Raw genomic sequence first — 15,643 nt, forward strand, 5'->3', positions numbered from 1 at the left:
TGGCTTGGAGGGAGAACGGTTGATCACATACACTGTAGTGATCATGGATTTAGCCTAGAAATGCTTAGCCAACCTGGCATAGGAGAGCATACTCCTCATTCGTTCTAACATTGTTCTATTCATCCTCGTTGCCACACCATTTTGTTGTGGAGTCTTGGGCACAGTCTGTTCATGTCGAATACCCTACTCTTTGCAATAATCATCAAATGAGCCTATGTACTCTCCCCCATTATCTGACCGCACCCTCATCAGTTTTCTTCTTGTCTCTCTTTCAACCAGCTTGTGAAAGACCTCAAACCATGCTGCAACCTCATCCTTGAACTTTATAGCACAAGCCCAAACCTTCCTAGATGCATCGTCTATGAAGGTTACAAAATAGGAAGCACCGCCTATGGATTTAATCTTCATAGGACCACAAACATCTATATGGACCAGTTCAAGGACATTCTTTTTCAGTTCAACTTTTGACTTACTGAAAGAGACTCTGTTCTGCTTACCCTTCAAGCAATGCTCACAATTTTCAAGATGAGCATCCTTGAGATTCAGCAACTCATTCTTCTTGATCAAAACATTCAGCCCTTTTTCACTAATGTGACATAATCTCTTGTGCCACAACTCAAAGGATGACTCCATCAAAACAGAATATGCCGCATCATAGACAATTTTCAAATTTGTCTTATATAAGGAACAACATTTCATACCTCGTGCAACAACCAATGAACCCTTGCTTAGCTTCCATGCTCCACCACTGAAAACATTATGGTAGCCTCCATCATCGAGCTTACCTGCTGAAATCAAATTCATTCTCAAATCAAGAACATGTCTTACATCTCTCAATGTCAGGAAGCAGCCCATGTTTGTCTCGATTCTAACATCACCAAGACCAACTATCTTGGACACACCACTGTTACTCATGCGAACCTCACCATAATCACCAACTTTGTAGGATTGGAAGTAACCTTTGTGTGGAGTAATATGGAATGAAGCACCTGTGTCAACAATCCATGCTGTTTCATTTGAAGATGTGCTAAGATAGGAGTCTTGACAGTTAGAAGCATATGTCAGTTCACCATCTGAAGCATAAGCAGATGTATCTGCACTCTGTTCTTTCTTTTCTCTGGGCTTCATTGTACCCTTCGCTTTATCATTTTTAAATTTCCAGCACTCGTTTTTCCAGTGACCCATTTTGCCACAGTAAGGGCAAACACCATCCTTCTTTGGAGCTCTAGACTTGCTTCTAGACTTGCCTCTACTCGAACCACTTCTATTATTCTTTGATCTTCCTCTATCAGCCACCAACATATCAGACTTAGAGGGTTTATCCCCCTTTTGATTCTCCTCATCAAGTAAGGAACTGGTGACAAATGCCATGTTGACTTTACCATTTGGTGCTGAGTTGCTGAGAGTGATAATAAGTGTCTCCCAACTTGCAGGAAAATATCTAAGGACTAAAAGTGCTTGCACCTCATCATCAAAGTTTATCTTCATACTACTCAGCTGATTCAAAATATTTTGAAATTCATTCAAGTGTTCAGCAATTGATTTATTATCAATATACTTTAGATTCACCAGCCTTCATACCAGTGCTGCTTTATTCCCTGCTGACCTCCCAGTAGAGAGCTTCAAGTTTGCTCCACACACCATACGCCGTAGTCTCATTCTCAACATGGTGCACAACATTTACACCAACCCAGGAACGAATAAAGCTGTAGGCCTTTCTATTTGTCTTTTTCCAATCAGCCTCTTTTATAGTCTCAGGTCTAACACCTTCATTTTCAATTGCTTCATTCAAATCATCTGAAACTAATAGATCACTAATCATCAGTTTCCATTTCCTGTAGTTTGTACCATTCAGACTCACCATGTCAGGTCTAGATTTCCCCATTATTACTGCCTTAACAACTGACAAAAACCCCAGCAAAGAACCAGTTGATCTCTTCTATGAATTTTGCCAAATAACCAGTAGAGCACTCTGCTCCAATGTTAAAACAGATAATCAATCAATACTGCTTTGATACCACTGTTGGGTTTTGCAACAGCAAAACTATGGATCTTCTTTGAAATCAAACCTGTAACAAATCAGTTTCCAAATCGTCTATGACGATAAACAAATTACGAAGACTGAAATAGCACAAAGAAATAAACGAGAACACAATATACGTGGTTCGGTCAAAATCGATCTACGTCCACGGGAGGGATAAGTTTCACTAAATCAAACAAATGTCAATAGTAGAAACTTACATGTCCTGCTCTCAAATGAAAGAAGTGATTACACTAGGAATGATTGGACTACTCCACAATCAAAAGCTCCCCCAATCTCTCTCTCTGGATCAGCCAAAGAACAAGAAGAAGAAGAAACCCAGAAACCAGAAAACCCTAGATCTGTATCTCAACCTTGCTCTGTTATGAGAAAAATACCAAAAAATATATTTATACTCTAACTCGTTTTCATAAAAGAAAACTCTGACCCGTTTACCCGGAATTTAAAACCCGCCCGCAATGGCATTATCATCATCTACATATAACTAGAACTTCTAGAGAATTCTAAAGAGTTTCACAAAAGGGAAAAGTATACCAAAAATTGTTTCACGCCTCCTCCACCATTGTAGTGCCATCTCTTGCAGGAAGAAATATGTTGTTTCTAACTTGGTACGATAATCAAGTATGCTTGATGCCCAAAAGTATTGTTCCATGTTCTAAAGGAAGTCCTCCACTTCCCTTGCACTCCTTGAGCCTTTAAACGGAGTTGGCTTGGGAAGATCCATCCGACGAGGTGCCGCACCTCGAAGTTCCCCTCCATTCCACCCAATTCGACCCTCCATCGCATCGAGCCTCCCCATCATCTCCCTTCGAAGAGCGTCGATCATCGCATGGACTTTTACTCGAATTGTCTTGAGCACTTCATTTCGGATATCATTAACTTCACCTCGAACCGATCTCACTTCGTCCAACACCGTCACCCCATCGGCCACCACGCTAAACATTTTGAGACCCTCCTAGTGCTCGCACATACCTTCTTTAAGTCGGGTCACCCGCGCTTCCATGTCATCACATCTCTCGACGGACTTGCCCCTCTTGGACGGATCCCTTGTCCTTCTGTTCGCATGAAGGGCTTCACATTTTTGGGTTTTGGTCACCACATTTAAATGGGTCGTGACATTATGTACCCAATTGTTGGAACGAATACCGGTTCAATTGCCCTTTTTAGGTTAAAGTAAGGTCCCTTTGAGGCATTAATCTTGGTGGAACTTGTTTGCCTAAAAAATGTATTTTATTCTCAATTCGGATAAACCTAGTGAGAATGAATATAAAAAAAAAGAATTGTGAGGTTCTTTAATTGCATTATTTGGAGTAGAGAATATCAATTGAATATTCAATATGATTGAAAAAAAACAAAAGGCTATGGTTAGCTTTCAAGCATGATTGCATGAATGGGGACATGAATGAGTTCTTGTAAGATTATTTTTAGGGACCACTCTCATTTTGATGATTTTGTTTGGGTTTTCTTAAATAATTGTATGATGTTAACTATTAAAATGATTTTTTTATTAAAAAAAAATTAATCAACTCAAAATAACAAGATAATCAACTCAAAATAACAAGGAAACATACTAATTTTAACTTATGTACTTGTATAAGTTGTATAACTAGTTCACTTAGATATATTTATTAATAAAATATCATTTAAACATTTATACTAAAAAAAATAGGTTCATTTAATCTCTTTTAGTAAACAAAGTTAATTTTATTTTTTTATTTATATATTTATTAATTAACTCTATATTTTTATATTTTTCATAAATTTTTTATTATTCTTCTATGAATATTTATTATTAATTATTTTAATTTATATTTCTTCTTTTTTTAATAATTTTTTCTTATATTAATATTGATTATTAATTATTTTAAAATTATTTGATCTCAATGGTTAAATATAACCGTTACTTAACTTTCAATAACAAAAATCATTCAATACAAAAATAAATTAGTTATAATCAAGAACTAGCATTTATCCCGTGCATTTGCACGAATATTAATATAAAAATCGTAAAAAGAATTACGGATAACATTTTTTTTTTATTTTTAACCGTTTTAAGTTTATGGGTGGGTCAACCCACAATCCGACCCAAATACATTTACTCAGCACCTATATAGATTAGTTAGTTAAAAAGTTGAACTTATATTAATATTAAAACGTCCCGCGTTTATCAAATTTGGTGTTAAATTTAAAATATAAAGTCTTTGTAGCCTAGTTGGTTAAGGAGTTGTACTTGTTTTGTTAGGTTGCAAATTCGAAACATGCCTCTAGCATTTTTAATTTTATTTTTAACCGTTTTAAATTTAAAAACGGGTCAACCCACAATCCAACCCAAGTATCCAAATTAACCACAGCTCTCGACCCGCCAATCCGGACACTTTAAAAATTAAGCATCATTATATATATATAGATTAGTTAGTTAAAAAGTTGAACTTATATTAATATTAAAACGTCCCGCGTTTATCAAATTTGGTGTTAAATTTAAAATATAAAGTCTTTGTAGCCTAGTTGGTTAAAGAGTTGTACTTGTTTTGTTAGGTTGCAAGTTCGAAACATACCTCTAGCATTTTTAATTTTATTTTTAACCGTTTTAAATTTAAAAACGGGTCAACCCACAATCCGACCCAAGTATTCAAATTAACCACAGCTCTCGACCCGCCAATCCGGACACTTTAAAAATTAAGCATCATTATATATATATAGATTAGTTAGTTAAAAAGTTGAACTTATATTAATATTAAAACGTCCCGCGTTTATCAAATTTGGTGTTAAATTTAAAATATAAAGTCTTTGTAGCCTAGTTGGTTAAAGAGTTGTACTTGTTTTGTTAGGTTGCAAGTTCGAAACATACCTCTAGCATTTTTAATTTTATTTTTAACCGTTTTAAATTTAAAAACGGGTCAACCCACAATCCGACACAAGTATCCAAATTAACCACAGCTCTCGACCCGCCAATCCGGACACTTTAAAAATTAAGCATCATTATATGTATATAGATTAGTTAGTTAAAAAGTTGAACTTATATTAATATTAAAACGTCCCGCGTTTATCAAATTTGGTGTTAAATTTAAAATATAAAGTCTTTATAGCCTAGTTGGTTAAAGAGTTGTACTTGTTTTGTTTGGTTGCAAGTTCGAAACATACCTCTAGCATTTTTAATTTTATTTTTAACCGTTTTAAATTTAAAAACGGGTCAACCCACAATCCGATCCAAGTATCCAAATTAACCACAGCTCTCGACCCGCCAATCCGGACACTTTAAAAATTAAGCATCATTATATATATATAGATTAGTTAGTTAAAAAGTTGAACTTATATTAATATTAAAACGTCCCGCGTTTATCAAATTTGGTGTTAAATTTAAAGTATAAAGTCTTTGTAGCCTAGTTGGTTAAAGAGTTGTACTTGTTTTGTTAGGTTGCAAGTTCGAAACATACCTCTAGCATTTTTAATTTTATTTTTAACCGTTTTAAATTTAAAAACGGGTCAACCCACAATCCGACCCAAGTATCCAAATTAACCACAGCTCTCGACCCGCCAATCCGGACACTTTAAAAATTAAGCATCATTATATATATATAGATTAGTTAGTTAAAAAGTTGAACTTATATTAATATTAAAACGTCCCGTGTTTATCAAATTTGGTGTTAAATTTAAAATATAAAGTCTTTGTAGCCTAGTTCGTTAAAGAGTTGTACTTGTTTTGTTAGGTTGCAAGTTCGAAACATACCTCTAGCATTTTTAATTTTATTTTTAACCGTTTTAAATTTAAAAACGGGTCAACCCACAATCCGACCCATGTATCCAAATTAACCAAAGCTCTCGACCCGCCAATCCGGACACTTTAAAAATTAAGCATCATTATATATATATAGATTAGTTAGTTAAAAAGTTGAACTTATATTAATATTAAAACGTCCCGCGTTTATCAAATTTGGTGTTAAATTTAAAATATAAAGTCTTTATAGCCTAGTTGGTTAAAGAGTTGTACTTGTTTTGTTAGGTTGCAAGTTCGAAACATACCTCTAGCATTTTTAATTTTATTTTTAACCGTTTTAAATTTAAAAAGGGGTCAATCCACAATCCGACCCAAGTATCCAAATTAACCACAGCTTTCGACCCGCCAATCCGGACACTTTAAAAATTAAGCATCATTATATATATATAGATTTGATAATAATAATAACTCATTCATTAAGCAACGAAAGTCTAATAATTAAATATTAGACAAAACATTAATATTTTTTAATACTATTATAAGTCATGAATCAAAAAGTAAATAAAAAATTATTAATTTTATTTTTGTTTATATTAAATTAAATATAAAAAAAACATTTCACACAAATATTACAATAGAAAGAAATTTATAAATATGTTGCTAAAATCTCTTAAAAAAATAAGAATTTAAGGAATAAAAAAAATAAAATAAATAAAAATAAATAAAAGAAAAGAAAAACTAATATAAAAGTAATAAAAATTTTATATATAAAATAAATTTAAATAGTTTAATTAATGATGTATTAATATTTAATTAATAAATATATAAATTAAAAATTATATTCATACTATTATTAAAAGATACGTTTAAATAAGCTTTTTTTTCTTAGCTTTTTTTTTCTTATTATTATTGTTTTAAATGAAGTTAAAGGGACAAATGTCTAAGTAAGAAAGCTGTGTACACATTTTCATCAAACTAGATTTTTGTTGAGAAAAAACAAAGTTACCTTAGTGATCAAATTTATTGTGGGTTTATTATCATTTGGGTAATTTTCAATTTCATTGCATATATCATGACTAACTCGACAACCAAGATGAAGATCCAAAGTGCGTGCAGACAGGACGCTTTTATCAAAGTCCACAATTTGATCTTAAAACGAAAAATTAAAAAATTAGAATTTTTCCACACTTCTCGATCTCTTCTGATACATACAACTGCGGGATGCCCCTTCTGTCTAGAAATAGATAAGAAATGTAGATCGCAATCAAACTAAATGCATTTCGCCTTCTGCAGTCTGCCTTGCAGCTTTGGAGCTTTGTAAGCTCACATGTTCATTATGCCTCTTCAATACCTGTGTCCTAACAAACTCTTCAATTTTCGATTTCAACTCGATATCTGGTATCAACATGTCTGCAGTAAGATGAGATCGGTTGAAAGGGTCCGTCTGCAAGAAAAGATGCTCAGTCAGAACACAACTGTCAGTATCCAAAATCTGAAACTAATATTTAAGAGCTTTTCATTTTAAGTAATCAATGAAAAATATGATTATTTCAGTTAAATCACTAAAACATTATAGAAAAATGTGGGTTATTTGGATTAATTCTTCATCAAATAAGGCCTAAATATGTAGAAATAGTTAGCACAAGAAAAAGTAGAAATAGTTAGCACAAGAAAAAAGGAGCATGCATACGCTGTCACTAAGGAGATGCCTTTGAATTACAGGACGATCAACAGTGATTCTTGATGAAGGTAAAATAACCGGATCTTTCATGAGTGTATACTGCAGTTTCGTCAGAAAATAATTCAGAATTGTGTTTAAATCGATACAGTATAAACCCTAGGTGGTGTAAATGATATTAGAACTTACTTGAATGGGGTCAAGGAATTCATCGGGTATTTCACCAAGAGTAGCTTCGGCATCCATGGCTTCGGAAGCAGCTGCTTTGGCCTTTACTCCGAGTTCAATAAACTCTTGTAAGATCCTCCCACCCTCCCCGATCTTTTGTAGGACGTTTGCTGCTGCACTAAACAACTGCCAATATTTCGAACATTCAGTAAAGATATACAAGAATAGAGTCCCCATTTAAGTCCCATTAAGCTTCATTTGAAAAAACTTGGGCCTTGTTCAGATTCCGGTTAAATGACCAATTTATTTGGGTTATGAAAAAGTGGATTATTTTGGTAAAAAGACAAGGTATTATTGTATAATTAAAAAATAATTAGAGAGTATTTTGATTTCATGATTTAAAAGATGTGATTGATGAGAGGGCAGACGAAAAGATTGTTAGTTATTTGGAGATTATTCAAATGACTCAATCCAAACAAGGCCTTACAATTTTTGTTCTTGTATAATCCAGATGAGAAAGAACCTATGAATTTATGAATCTATCTCATCTAGATAGATTTATGAATCCAAAATTTTTGTATACAGGTCAAATGGTTTCCCATCCAGATCTAGATACAAAAGTGCTTTCAAATGAAGAGATAAAGAACTCTATGCCAATTTTCAATTCATTACCTGGTCGTTGTATGATCGACCATCTTTTGTGATGGCGGCTGGGAAAATATTATCTTTATCGCCTCTTGCCAAGTGCACATATATGTCTACAATCTTAAGAGAGATAGAACACAGTAAAGAGAGTGTCTCATGTAGGCATGTTTTTCAAATCTCTATTAACAAAAATTTGAAGGAATTCGGTTATTTTCTTTGCCAACCTGCTTCAACAGCTGTTTAGGGCGGAATTCATACTTTTCAGGATCCTTAAGAGTGAGTGACTTCCTTTGAGGCCCCACTAGTTGTAACAAAAAGTAGTTGAGCATGCTAGCGACTCTCTCAACCTAGATAAATAAAGGAAAGAACAGTCATTGATTTTGAAACAGATGTAAAGAAATTGAGTGACTGAGAGAACACGATAAGGAAACTAACCATCTCTGGTAATAGGAAAGGTACTGTGATCTGCTCTGAAGTAAATGCTAGCATGCTCACATCTTCATTTGCTAACTTCATGTCAATCCGGATAATCTGAAATGAATCAATCAATTCACACTTCTATGCAAATAGAAAAGAAAAATCAAAAGCTAAGTAATTTGTTTTCAAAATGTCCAGATCATATCACTTTTAAGAACATAACTTAGTAAAGACACAAATTCTAGAAATTTATTGGTTGTTTCTCATTTTGATCTGGATTCAGAAACAGATCATGTATCTAAAGAGGAATGTTTATATCAAGTCTTAAACATATGACCTCATCGTTGCTAATCAAACAGCTCATCAATAATGAATCAAAATCATAGTAAAATAATCAACAGGAGAGTTTTTTTTTTTTTTAAACAAGGAGAGTTTAACTGACATTCTCTTGTGAATGGAACAATCTAGTTCTCTCCTGCCTCTCTTGAGCTGACCTGGCCTCCCATTCTACAGTGTTTGACATCTCAGCTTCAAGCTCTTTCAACTCAAGGATCTTGTTGAGACTTTCATCGAGTAAGAAGATGCTATCGTTAATCAGAAAGTTTAAGAAGTTCAAATATACTCCCTTTTCCTCTTCCTTGGCAATCTGAAATTTACAGCAAAGTGATTAAAGTTTTTTCTTCAAAGCCAACATCAGTCTAACTCTGTCTAGAAATAGATAAGGGTAAGACTGTCTAACTCTTACCCTTCTCCATGCATTTCTGTGACTTGGAACATTCCAGAGATATTCGAGAAGTTCGGCAATATTGTGGCGAATGTTAAACTTGTCGTAAAACTGCACAAGATGTAGTGTGTACACAATAACCAGAAATCAGAATATTTAAAGCAACTCGGGTATAGACTCCCAGAACAAGAAAGCTAAGAAATTAATTAGTATAATGATATTACATTTTTCCATACATAGCCTGAAGCCCAGAATATAAATTTGGCTACAGTGTCTTCCTACATCGCTCTAAAACCAACTACCAGACTTGGATTCCTAAACTGAACATAATACATACGTCTATGGCCAAATATAGAAACAAAAGTAAAATTTTGAATTTTGTCTCTACTAAATTTAGTTTCCAAACGGTTCTGTATCTGGAAATGGATCTAGAAACGATAGCAATAAGTGTTTCCAAATCCAAAACAGTCGCTAGTTTCCAATTTTCCAGGAAAGCCATAAACAGGTTATGTTAACCCAATTACGGACACATAAAGATGATGGAATCAGGACACACTACTGGCCCATAGAGAAGACTGAAAGAACAGGAGCCAAATTGTAAAATTAAATCGAAGTTGAAAAAATAGAAACATATAAGGGACAGCTATTAACCTGTGTATGAGAACCTGTGAACTCAATGTCCACATACAGCTTCAGAAGATTTTTCACTAAATACTCCAAAGAAAGTTGGTGTCCTTCAAATAGGGACGCTGTGATTGAAGAACCACTGCATGCAAAGATTAAGTTATAAATACATAGAGCCTAAAGCTCGGAAAAAGTATAAGATATGTTATCAATTAAGTATTTCATTCTCGGATGGGTTGCAATTGGTAGCACGAAAAATGAGAGAATCTTGAGGACAACAAGCTTTCCATTCAAGATTAGATTGATCTGGATGACATGATACAATTGCATATTTGAGGCTGACTCAATCAAAATCTATAATGCCATCAATTCCAGACCTTAGTTCATGAAACTTGTGGTGATGGATTCTTTGTTTCTTGTTTTTTTTCAAGTTCTTGTTTTGATTTATGTCTTTCCTGTACAATTTGAGCCTTGTTTGATTTAAGGTTATTTTATTAACTAAGAGGTTATTTCCAAATAAACATATATTTCATCTTGAAAATCAGGTTATTTGAGTTAAAAGGTATAAATATATAATGAAAAAATATTTTTGTTTTTTATTTGTTTAAATAGAGGATATTTTGGTTGATGATTTGAATAAGGTGATTGATAAGTAGATTTTTGATTTGACAGTGATTAACTTTAATTCATCTGAAATAACCCACATCAAACATCGCCTTGATGTATATGACTTTCATATCCTATATTGCAATGAAAGTAAATGGTTTCAATAAAATTAAACCTATTTTTATGATGTAATACAATATAGTGACCTACCTTCTACGGGGCATCCAGCAATTCAACACTTCCACCATCTTTGATCTTAGATAAGGATTTCGGACAAATTCTGGACTTGCCATGAACATTATAATGAAATTCATAAAGTCATCCTGTCGGCATTCAATGCAACAATATATACTTCAAAAATAAGAAAAACAGACACCAAGAAAAATTTGTCCAAGCTTTACACAACTCACCAGTACAACACCATCTAAACCCTTGGGAATTCGAGAAGCAAAGATAAGCAACTCCATTGCATCATCGATAAAGTGCTCTGGCATGCACGCAAATTCCATAGGGCATGTTGATGGCAGAGGCATTTTAAAACCACCCGTTAGGTTAACCAACCAAACAACCATCAGTTGGTAGAATGATAATGCCCTTTGAAGGAGTTCCCCGTCCTACACATAAGTTAGGTATTTTATAAGTGAAATCCAATATCAAAATATGTCAGGAGTAAATAAGGAACTCACAAAAATACTATAAACTTGAGTGTAGAGAATGATAGCCTTGTAACCGAGGAATAACAACCTCATGGTCAACTGGCATATCTAGATATCAGGTTATAGTCTTTAAAGTTGTTAATACTTGACAAAATAGTAGAAATACGTCCACTGTTTCAGAATTTGGCCTTTTTTGATAAACCTAAATAACCCTTTATCCCATTATCAACCAAAATACCAATTACCCTTTATTTTTTATAACATATTAAATATTAAAGACAAGTTATTTTAGTCATTTACCTCAGATAACCCCAACTAACCCGCTTTTTAATCAAACAATATTTTTTTTTCAAAAGATTGGTTATTTATAAAAAAAAAAAATACTCCACATCATACAAGTTCTTGTTCTGAACATAACCAACTACTACAAGGACGTCAAAGAAATAGTATCTCATTATTTGCAAAATAAAACAATACTACTACTACTTAATTCTAAAACCACAGAGATTCAACTTAGAGAATGTCTTACGGTTACAGATCCAATATAGAGCCAGCATTGGGGATATAACTTACCCTTAGCAGCTGAGCCTCGTAACATAGTTTTTCCTGGGAATATTGTTCAATCTCCTTCTCAAGGTGAGCTATATCATGCTCAAGCTGCCGAGATGGCGTTTGCTCTTGCATGGATTTAAGAGTGGAGAGTGAATCCTCACTTCTTGATATATCCTAGTAGAAAATTAAAATAAAAAACAAGATTCACCATAAAAAAAAAGAATTCCAACACCAGAAGATGAAGCCTATTTAGAAACTGCTATTTTGTCACAATCATGATTCCATTAGAAAATTGTCAAAGAGGAATTGAAAGTGTTTTTTTTTTGGTATAGATTGTTTTTTGGACGATGATACAGATATTGATCCATATTATAATGTAATTTCTGGTTTCATTAGGTATAAAAATCATGATCCAGATTATTTGTTAGATTATGACCTAGAGGATTATGCTTTTTGAAAAAATGTAGATTTTTCTATATCCTGATCAATATGAAAAATCATGATACCAGAAAATAGGTTCATTTCTCTCTTTATTTTCACTTGTAGATAGATCTTAAACCTATATGGAAATAAGGTCTCTTACCACCGAACTAATCTTGGGTACAAAAACATAACCCTTTAATACTTAAAATTACTATAGAACTAATTTTAATCTTTTTATCCAAGCAGACTTGAAAATTTAGGTGGTACCTGAACCAAATGCTTAAAGTCAGAAAATGCTTTAAGCAGACCCAAGTTGAGAATCCTAGCAGTCATAAAGAAGCATTCGCAAATAAACGTGTATTTGCCTTTTCCATTGCTTCTTGTCAATGACCTACTGCTGTCCGGTCCGGCAGTATTACTACCAGAAACTGTAGCTTCTTGCGACTGTAACAATCGCGTTTCTCCATCATTATTCTGCCCTGAAATATTGTCTTGCACAATATTCTCTTTGTTCAACCACTCAGTAACCTCTTCGGACGAAGCATGTATAGCAGTCAATTCTCTGACAGGGCAATTATTAAAGTAAGGACGGAATGAATTAAAAACGAGAGATGAAGAGCATATTTGACAGATATCAAACTAAAGATCTCACTTTAGTTCCAAACGACTGCTGTAGAATGCGTAGCCAGGGTCAATTTTGTCCCTCTTTGACATATTTGCATCCAGAAAAGGCTCACAAAGCCGGAGCATAACAGCACTTAGGTTCAAAAACATACCAGAACTAGCACAGGATAAGGGGTCAACCTGTTGGAAAATTGCATAAAGTGTAACGGATTAATTCCAAATGATTTGCTATCCAAATCACAACGAAAATACCCTCTATTTTTCATTATTTGCATATTATATATTAATATCCTTACACAAATAACCTACATCAAACAAGGTTATTTTAAAATAACCATTTGATTATTCAAATACCCTTTAGATCAAACAAGGCCTTTTAGATATGATACAAGTGTCATTTACCTGTAAATGAGCTCTTCCTGAGTTCCTGTTGATCACTAGAGCAAGATACTCAAGAACTTTCTCTCGAGTGTCTGAGTTCTTTAGTAGAGAAAGAAGAACTTCTGATAAACCATTGTATAAGTTGTTCATAACAGACTTGATTGTTGCAAATGAGGACAATAAATCAGCAGGGCGACGGGTTGATGAGTCTGAGAAGCACTGTTGGCTGGTACATTGAAAATATATACATTCACAAAGAAAATCATAAATCTCTTCCAAATATGAGAATACAAATATTTTTAAATAAGGTATTTTTTGTGTGGAAAAGGTTTGCAGAGCATCCCACCGCAATGACCCCCACTTCAATCAAAGTGTTCTTAGTGGGAATCAAACCAGAGGCATCAAACTATTAGTTCAAGACTCTGACCACTTGAGCTACCATGGTTACGAATACAATATTTATACATATCTCCATCAGCTAAACCATAATCAATCCATCCATTACCAATTTTACTATTGCTAAAACATAAAGACAATAATAATTCATTCTATTGGAACCTAATACCCCTTCCTATTCTTTGGCTAAACTCCCTTACAAAACCACAATGACAATGACTAAGAAATCAATATCAAAATTTGTTTAATCTTTTAGAAGCTGAGAATTGATTAAGAGGGCAGCAAAAACAGAAGCACAAACAAGAATAGTAAAAACAAAGAGGATATTATAAAACTCACCCAACATCAGGTTCACTTTTGAAAAAGTTATTATCAGGCAAGGCGCTGATATGAAAAAAGGGCCCCAAGATGCTGCCGATTTCTAGAGCACGGCCATTCAAATATGGACCTTTTGGAATCCACCAATCATGGTTTACAAGCGATTTGGAACAATTTTGAAAACTAACCAGAAACAACAAAGCCCTCAGGGGCTGTTGAAAATCCCCAAGAGCAGACTTCCTCACCACTGCCTCCCTCAAATTCTCATATAATTGTTTCACAATAGGGTCCAAACTATCAAAATCAGTATCACGTAAGAACTCTTCCAAAAACCCTGGAGGGGAAGCAATACCTCCACTACTGCTACTCCCTCCATGCACATCAATCGAAGGTGAAACTTCAGAATAAATCAATGGCAACAGTGGAGACGTCTTGGAATTATTGGTTTCCCAATTAGGAAACATATCTGGATTACCCAGATGAATCCGGCAGTATGAGACTGCCAATTTCTTAGCTTGCTTAACAACCAATTCCATCTCAGACCTAATAGCTTTATCCTTCATATTCGCGATCTTCTTGCCTTCGTCATATGCTCGACGATAGCAACCGACAAGATACCTATACGGTGGTTCGGCCGAGACAAAGTTACCAGAAAGCCGATCAATCAAGATCCTTTCCGTCAAGTCCTTTGAAAGCTTCAATTCCTTACCTTCACTGAGAATTTCTGCTGCAGTCATATCCAAGTAGACTATCCGGGCATCGTTTTCCATGGAATCGGTGAGAGAAACAAGAAAGATCTTCTTCAGAATTATATCTTCGATTTCTGCCGGAGACCTTTGTACCTTTTGAGTCGCCATTACCCCGATAATTATATGAGAACTTGTATCTGTATCGATTTATATATATATAGATAGATAGATACACAGAACGAATTGGGCTTCTTCGTATTGAATAGATTTCCAACAGCGAACTTTCCAATAACTTAGGGCTTCGGACACCCCCAGTGTGGCGGTGATTGAACGGAGATAAGAAAAGAAACAGGGGAAGATTGGGGCGCAAGATTCGAGCTTTCTTGTGCTTGTGTTCTGGAAGACCAGCTGAGGACTTCCCTGAAAAGAAAGGGGTGGATCTCTCAAGGAGTAGTAGTATTCTTATAACTATTTTTTTTTCTTTTATTATTAAAAAAAATATATTTAATTCCTTGTTTATTTAGTTAGTTTAATTATTCTCACTAACCTTCCAAATAAACTTTTAATATCCTAATAACTTTTATTTTTTTTTATTTTTCATATCTATTTTTTAGAAACGTAAATATTGGATAGGTTTAGGTGTTAAAAATTACAGTATATTGAATATACCGTAACACAATATATCGAAAATATTGATTTTTAAGGTGTATCAAAAAAATGTAAGATGTTGTACAAATACCGAAATTATTTATACGATAAAATTATTAAATTTTTAGAATTTTGGTATATCTAGATGTATTGAAATAATATTTATAAATTAAAATATATATGTATGATATTTATAAGGAAATAAATAAATTTAATATTAATTTAATTATAGAAATATAATTTTTGAAAATAAAATTAAAATATAATTATATGTAATATTATTCAACATCAATACTTTGCCGATTAAGATTAAAAAAATATCTAACGTAACTTTCAAT

The 15,643-nt window shown here is 33.6% G+C and overlaps 1 protein-coding gene across 1 annotated transcript; it reads right to left on the bottom strand.

Moving 5' to 3' along the window:
* Window positions 1-6,796: 6,796 nt before the first annotated feature.
* Window positions 6,797-15,078, bottom strand: LOC124918755 (probable ubiquitin conjugation factor E4). The gene is made up of 16 exons (XM_047458796.1): window positions 13,990-15,078; window positions 13,276-13,480; window positions 12,902-13,053; window positions 12,517-12,811; window positions 11,848-12,000; window positions 11,029-11,232; window positions 10,829-10,941; window positions 10,040-10,154; window positions 9,410-9,499; window positions 9,107-9,310; window positions 8,683-8,778; window positions 8,472-8,594; window positions 8,275-8,367; window positions 7,624-7,788; window positions 7,447-7,536; window positions 6,797-7,200 (listed from the first exon to the last, which is right to left on the bottom strand). The coding sequence occupies exons 1-16, from the start codon at window positions 14,823-14,825 to the stop codon at window positions 7,021-7,023; spliced, it is 3,114 nt and encodes a 1,037-aa protein (XP_047314752.1). The 5' UTR covers window positions 14,826-15,078; the 3' UTR covers window positions 6,797-7,020.
* Window positions 15,079-15,643: the final 565 nt, after the last annotated feature.

This window comes from Impatiens glandulifera, chromosome 1 (assembly GCF_907164915.1).
Source record: "Impatiens glandulifera chromosome 1, dImpGla2.1, whole genome shotgun sequence".
In the NCBI taxonomy this organism is placed as follows: Eukaryota; Viridiplantae; Streptophyta; class Magnoliopsida; order Ericales; family Balsaminaceae; genus Impatiens; species Impatiens glandulifera.

Excerpts from the sequence above, each read along its gene's own strand:
- LOC124918755 (XM_047458796.1), bottom strand. The coding sequence starts at position 14,825 with ATGGCGACTCAAAAGGTACAAAGGTCTCCGGCAGAAATCGAAGATATA. Across the intron at positions 12,001-12,516 it reads ACTTTAAGCATTTGGTTCAG|GATATATCAAGAAGTGAGGA; the intron begins GTACCACCTAAA and ends ATTTTCTACTAG. Across the intron at positions 8,595-8,682 it reads CTTTCCTATTACCAGAGATG|GTTGAGAGAGTCGCTAGCAT; the intron begins GTTAGTTTCCTT and ends TTATTTATCTAG.